Consider the following 7,500-nt stretch of genomic DNA (forward strand, 5'->3'; position numbering starts at 1 on the left):
CTACTACTACTACTACTACACTACTACTACTACTACTACTACTAACAACATACTACTACTACTACTAACTACTACTACTACTACTACTATACTACTACTACTACTACTACTACTACTACTACTATACTACTAACTACTACTACTACTACTACTACTACTACTACTACTACTACTACTACTACTACTACTATTAATAATACTACTTCTTTTTTTCTTCTTCTTCTTCTCCTTCTACTCTTCTTCCTCCTCTCTATCCTCCTCTTTCTCATATTTCATTTAGGTTTGGTTAAAGGACATATTTTATTTTCACACAAAAGTGTGAAACTCGGAACCTATTTGAGGGAATTAGTTTTTGGCCAGTTAAGGGACCGGATCATTTTAGTCTATCGATAATGGATGTCAAATGGAATTTAGTCTGACCAAAATGAAAAATTATGTTTTGGCATATTACGGCAGAATACCTCTGGCCACCAAGGAAGTGACTACAGCACCGATTGCCCTGCTCAATGAGAAGAATGTGAGAGTTTGTCTCTTGGACTTGTCCAAAGACAGGATGCTGAGACCAGCAATAGCACCAGATACGAGGTAATTCCAGCTGTCCTGTGGATAAAAACGAATGAATAGATAAATAAGAGATTTCAAAAGATCAATAATATCTTCAAGAGAATTTCAAAGACATTTGTTGACATATCAGGTACAAGAATATGGTACCTATAAGATATAGATAGAAAAGGTAAGAATATGAAAAATAAAAAGAGTGAAGAGGAGGAAGAGGAGGAGGAGGAGGAGGAGGAAGAGGAGGAGGAGGAGGAGGAAGAGGAGGAGGAGGAGGAGGAGGAGGAGCTGAAAAAGAAGAAGAAGATGATAAAGGAGAAGGAGGAGAAGGAAGAGGAGGAGGAGGAAGAGGAGGAGGAGGAGGAAAAAGAGGAAGGGGAGTATATATCGTTGAGGAGGAGAAAAGAGGAGGAGACGGAGAGAAAAAAAGAGGGGGGGGGGGAGAAAGAATAGTAATAAAAGCATTCTTATTGTATCTTTGATGTTATTGTTTTTTTCTTTTGAGGTCTCTAAGAAGGTTGATTGGTTTAATAATGAAGTTTTATCTCTAAAAAGCAGAAGGAAAAGAAGAATATGGAGAAAGCAAAGAAGAAGAGGAAGAAAAGAAGAAGGAAGAGGAGGAGGGGAGAGGGGAGGAGAAGGATGAAAATTGAGAGCAGCACTAATGGAATCTGATGATGGAGACTTTTTTTTCCATTACCAGTAAACTGACTTTTTGTATGTGGGTTATGGGGTTTCCCGATATTCAGTTGATATAGATCTGTCTACTAACATGCAACATACACAGTGATGGCGTCCTCTTCCATCTGACAATCAGTTTCTAAAGTCAGGTGGGTTAACCTTCTCCTTACCAGCTATTTTCAGAATTGTCCCCAGAACTTTACACTTACCCAACACAAAAACAGACAAATCTTACTCAAACAGAAAAGCAACAAGCGCATTCTACACATAATATTTTTCGGCAATATGAGCTCAATTCAGAATGTTAAGTTTTTATAGCTTCTTCTTCTTCTTCTTCTTCAAGTACCAGGTCTGTGCCAGACATCGGTGATCATGATACGCCATTCATCTCTCTGATCAGATAACCTTAGAAAACTAATATTACTCTTCTCTTTCTTTAGTAGTAGTAGTAGTAGTCTTCGGATCGGAAGGGCCTGCGTTCAAGTACCTCTTTGAGCGGCGCATAGTTGAGTCCTTGGAAAAGGCTCTTTACTCACATTCTCTTTTTATAGCTATAGAAAAAATAAGTGAAATCTGGATGAGAACAGTGACGGTTGCATCGTAAGAAATGTGAGGCTTTTCCAATAGGTGGTAAAGAGAGGCTTAATAAAACTTGAGATTTTATACAGCACAATATCCACTAAACGTGCTCAAAGCCCTTTACAAAGGGTCCCTGACTAACAGTAACACGTAACATGTAGAACGAGACATGACGCCTGTTAGGCGTTATAACATTTTTTTCCGACAGTGAAAACGCTGTTACAAGCAGGTACTCCTTTTACACCTGAGTACAGTGAGAGAATGTGAGTAGAAAGCCTTTTCCAATGACTCAACTATGGGACGAGCATATGTGAAGAGGTGCCTTACCCAAGGAAAACATAACTTATCTTGACTTTGAATCGAACTTCAGTCATTCAGTATCCTAGTCAGACATCTGTCTTTACATCATGAAGGCGTTGCGTTGTACAACTCAAACATGAATCAGCAAAATTCTAATTCATCGTAAATGCAATTTTAGACATCATTAACATAATTTTAAAAAAACCGGGTATCGGGTGTGTTGTGCATAAATTTGAATATATTGAATCTGCTGGTGATGTGCCAATGATAGATAAAACATTTTGTATTGTTTTGAGCTTAGGGTATATGCAAATTCGTCACAACATACACTTTAAAATTAATTCTGATAAGTTTATAGGCGCCAACACAACATGGAACTAATGATCTTTAAATTAATATATATATATATTATATATATATATATATATGACGAAAATAAAATAATATTAATAATAATAATAATAATAATAATAATAATAATAATAATAATAATAATAATAATAATAATAATAATAATAATAATAATAATAATGATAATATATAATAATAATAATAATAATAATAATAATAATAATAATAATAATAATAATAATATGATGATGATGATGATGATGATGATGATGATGATGATGATGATGATGATGATGATGATGATGATGATGATGATGATGATGATGATAATAGAAGAAGAAGAAGAAGAAGAAGAAGAAGAAGAAGAAGAAGAAGAAGAAGAAGAAGAAGAAGAAGAAGAAGAAGAAGAAGAAGAAGAAGAAGAAGAAGAAGAAGAAGAAGAAGAAGAAGAAGAAGAAGAAGCGCATTCCCAAAGATCGATCTAATACGAATATTCTTACTCCAGAAAGAAAATAAAGTAAAGAAAAATCAACGTTCAACGACATTTTTTAAAAATTGTATATCTTATATTTTATATCAATTGGTCACAATGGAGGCGCCAATAGGTTTCCTATGAAATCTTGTATTTTATATTTTATATCAATTGGTCACAATGGAGGCGCTATAGGTTTCCTATGAAATCTTATATTTTATATCAATTGGACACAATGGAGGCGCTAATAGGTTTCCTATGAAATCTTATATTTTATATCAATTGGTCACAATGGAGGCGCTAATAGGTTTCCTATGAAATTTTATATTTTATATCAATTGGACACAATGGAGGCGCTAATAGGTTTCCTATGAAATCTTGTATTTTATATTTTATATCAATTGGACACAATGGAGGCGCTATAGGTTTCCTATGAAATCTTGTATTTTATATCAATTGGTCACAATGGAGGCGCTAATAGGTTTCCTATGAAATCTTATATTTTATATCAATTGGTCACAATGGAGGCGCTAATAGGTTTCCTATGAAATCTTATATTTTATATCAATTGGTCACAATGGAGGCGCTAATAGGTTTCCTATGAAATCTTATATTTTATATCAATTGGTCACAATGGAGGCGCTAATAGGTTTCCTATGAAATCTTATATTTTATATCAATTGAACACAATGGAGGCGCTAATAGGTTTCCTATGAAATCTTATATTTTATATCAATTGGTCACAATGGAGGCGCTAATAGGTTTCCTATGAAATCTTGTATTTTTATTTTATATCAATTGGTCACAATGGAGGCGCTAATAGGTTTCCTATGAAATCTTGTATTTTATATCAATTGGTCACAATGGAGGCGCTAATAGGTTTCCTATGAAATCTTATATTTTATATCAATTGGTCACAATGGAGGCGCTAATAGGTTTCCTATGAAATCTTGTATTTTATATCAATTGGTCACAATGGAGGCGCTAATAGGTTTCCTATGAAATCTTGTATTTTATATCAATTGGTCACAATGGAGGCGCTAATAGGTTTCCTATGAAATCTTATATTTTATATCAATTGGTCACAATGGAGGCGCTAATAGGTTTCCTATGAAATCTTATATTTTATATCAATTGGTCACAATGGAGGCGCTAATAGGTTTCCTATGAAATCTTGTATTTTATATCAATTGGTCACAATGGAGGCGCTAATAGGTTTCCTATGAAATCTTATATTTTATATCAATTGGTCACAATGGAGGCGCTAATAGGTTTCCTATGAAATCTTGTATTTTATATCAATTGGTCACAATGGAGGCGCTAATAGGTTTCCTATGAAATCTTATATTTTATATCAATTGGTCACAATGGAGGCGCTAATAGGTTTCCTATGAAATCTTATATTTTATATCAATTGGTCACAATGGAGGCGCTAATAGGTTTCCTATGAAATCTTGTATTTTATATCAATTGGTCACAATGGAGGCGCTAATAGGTTTCCTATGAAATCTTATATTTTATATCAATTGGTCACAATGGAGGCGCTAATAGGTTTCCTATGAAATCTTGTATTTTATATCAATTGGACACAATGGAGGCGCTAATAGGTTTCCTATGAAATCTTATATTTTATATCAATTGGTCACAATGGAGGCGCTAATAGGTTTCCTATGAAATCTTGTATTTTATATCAATTGGACACAATGGAGGCGCTAATAGGTTTCCTATGAAATCTTGTATTTTATATCAATTGGTCACAATGGAGGCGCTATAGGTTTCCTATGAAATCTTGTATTTTATATCAATTGGACACAATGGAGGCGCTAATAGGTTTCCTATGAAAACAATAAATTACTCACCTCTGTCTGACGAGTTTTCTTGACATAATGCAGAGCTGCCCGGTACAAGCTTGGGAACAGACCCATGAACATGGATGTTTGGAACGTGCTTTTGGAGAATACAGACTCCCATGCTTTATACAACCTGTAAAAACATTTCAAACAATGAAGATATTATGTCTAATGGGCAAAATCTAACAGCATTGTCACTGTTTGAAAAATTGTAATTTCGCCTAAGAGACGTCATGTCACGTCTTACATGTTAAGTGTTTTTGTTGGCCAGGGATCCCGTGTAAATCGCTTTGAGCTAGTTTAGTGGATATTGCGCTATCTAAATGCTCTAGTCTCTTTCTTTTCTTTTTCTTTCTTTTCTTTTTTTTTTAATTTTTTTTTTTTTGGGGGGGGGGGGGGGGTGAGTGGTAACAGGAAACCCAAAAGGCCAACAACCGTTTTTATGATATTATTTATGAAGCCTAACATAAAGCAGCGCTGTCGTGCTCTGGAAAAACACATTTATTAGATATTTGGCCAGAAAATTCGTCCTTCAAATATCGATCGATTTAAATGACCCTCGTCTTAGAAAAAAAACCTTTCAAACATTTGACTTTGCGAAGTCCCAGGTTTGAAAGTTTTTGCTTAGACGAGGGCCATTGAAATCAATCAAAGGATCAAATTTTTCTGGCCATATTTCTAAATATTAATGTGTTTTTCCAAAGCACGGCAGAGATGACTTTCCTTAGGATTTAAGAGTTTCATTCAGTTAAGTTATGACTGGGACATGAATGAGTCTATATTGCTGTGTTGAAGTGTGTACATCGCACTACACGGTTACATCAAGCGACAGCTGTAGTTATGAGTGACACGATGAAGCAAGAGATAAGAGTCCCAATTACTGTTTGTTGTTCTAGTTTTTAATCATTGACATTCATCGTTGATCGTGCGATGTTTCGTAAGATACTGGTTGTTTCAGATAATGCACACAGATAGATAGATAGAGAGAGAGAGAGAGAGAGAGAGAGAGAGAGAGAGAGAGAGAGAGAGAGAGAGAGAGAGAGAGAGAGTGAGGGGGAGGGGGGAGGGAGAGAGCGATAGAGGGGGGGGGGGGGTGAAGGTGAGGTGTTTGCGATGACGACGAGGACGACGACGACGAATACGACGACGACGATTTTAGTGATGATGATGATGATGATGATGATGATGATGATGATGATGATGATGATGATGATGATGATGATGATGGGGGATATGGTTTGGGGATGATGGTTACAAGGAAAAGAATGTGGAGGAGGGAGATAGCATAATATCAATATTAACAGCAACTACACAATAATCACAATAAACAAACATCATTATCACTAACACCACCACCATCACCACCACCATCATCACCATCATCGTCATCATCGTCATCATCATCATCATCATCATCATCATCATCATTATCATCATCATATCATCATCATTATCGTCATCATCTCCTACACCATCAACATCATCATCCCCATCTATAATAATTCATGACGAAGAAGAAGTAGAGAAGGAAGAGCAGGCATAGGAAAACACGGAAGAAAATGGAGGGAGAGAAAAAAAGAGAAGGAGAAAGAAAAAATGGGGAAGAAGACAATTTTAGAATAGGCTTAACTCACTCAACCCTAACACCGACTAAATCCGTCTTTTACCCGGGTTACTTTTACCCCATGCCTATTTATTACATTTGCATGAGACAAATTATAGGCGTAGTATCAAAGCTAATGTTATTAGTTTTTGCATATTAATGGTAGTTGAAGTAAAATTACTATGACATGTTCATATTAAATACATTTTTTATCCTATTTTGAAAAGTAACAAAAATATCTAGGATTGAGTGAGTAAAAAAAAAAAAAAGGGGGGGGGGGGTTATCTAAAGTAGGTATTGTTAAAGGAAGTAATTGATTAATCAAGATACCTACCCATCCTTTAAAGACCTCTTGAGAGTAGACGTAATCAAAGCATAGGCGGCGTGAACACAAACTCCAGTGGAATATCCTTTGATGAATCGACGAACTATGACCTTTAACAACTCGTCTATTTCTCGTCTCTTTCCACTAGAAAGATCTTGCGTTTCCAGAGGATGTATTTTGTTGTTGTTTGACGGTATAGAATCCATATCTACTGCTGTGTGATGTTAAGATTACCCGGTTCACTGCCTGACTCCGTATTTAAAAATTTGGCCAGAAAACGTGTCCTTCAAATATCGATCGATTTAAATGACTCGCATCTTGGCAAAAACAAAATAACACACCAAAACATTTTTTAAAATTAAAAACTAAACCAAAAAAAAACCTATCAAACCTGGGACTTTGGCGTGTTTCTTAAAGAAACGCAGAAATCATTGGTCCTTGATATTACAAAATCTGTGCCAGAGAATCCCCAGGCATAAGTAACTTTTACAGCTTAGATCAGACTAGAATATGTTGTTGATTTTTTTAAATGTGAGGTTTATTGACTGTTTTTATGTTTTTCACTTTTAAGAGGTCCCGGGAAACAACAAAACTTAAAATGCAAGACGAGACAGGACGTCAGTAAGGCATTATTACAAATTCATTAGACCGAGTCAACGTTGTGAATGCCTTGTATTATAATTTAACAGCTGATTGTGGTGAGAAAATGTGAATGACCGCCCATGACCTTGACTCGTGGCAGAGACATTATACAGAACATAGGACTACAAAGCCGTGTAAGAAA

At 35.4% G+C, this 7,500-nt stretch overlaps 1 protein-coding gene across 11 annotated transcripts in view; it reads right to left on the reverse strand.

Moving 5' to 3' along the window:
* LOC144969123 (uncharacterized) overlaps positions 1–7,500 on the reverse strand; it is a 21,417-nt gene that overhangs the window by 12,133 nt on the left and 1,784 nt on the right. For 3 of the 11 annotated variants that reach the window (XM_078908201.1, XM_078908208.1, XM_078908207.1), the window contains exons 2-4: positions 6,726–7,308; positions 4,798–4,921; positions 462–600 (exon numbers count right to left, since the gene is read on the reverse strand). In XM_078908201.1, the coding sequence (XP_078764327.1) occupies positions 462–600; positions 4,798–4,921; positions 6,726–6,922 (460 nt within the window). In that variant the 5' untranslated portion in view covers positions 6,923–7,308. Of the gene's footprint in view, positions 1–461; positions 601–4,797; positions 4,922–6,725; positions 7,444–7,500 lie in introns of all 11 variants that reach the window. The other 8 variants (XM_078908211.1, XM_078908204.1, XM_078908212.1 and 5 more) reach the window with 4 other exon arrangements.

Source organism: Berghia stephanieae, chromosome 3 (genome assembly GCF_034508935.2).
Source record: "Berghia stephanieae isolate SIO BIC M18660-M18661 chromosome 3, UCSD_Bste_1.3, whole genome shotgun sequence".
Taxonomy (NCBI): domain Eukaryota; kingdom Metazoa; phylum Mollusca; class Gastropoda; order Nudibranchia; family Aeolidiidae; genus Berghia; species Berghia stephanieae.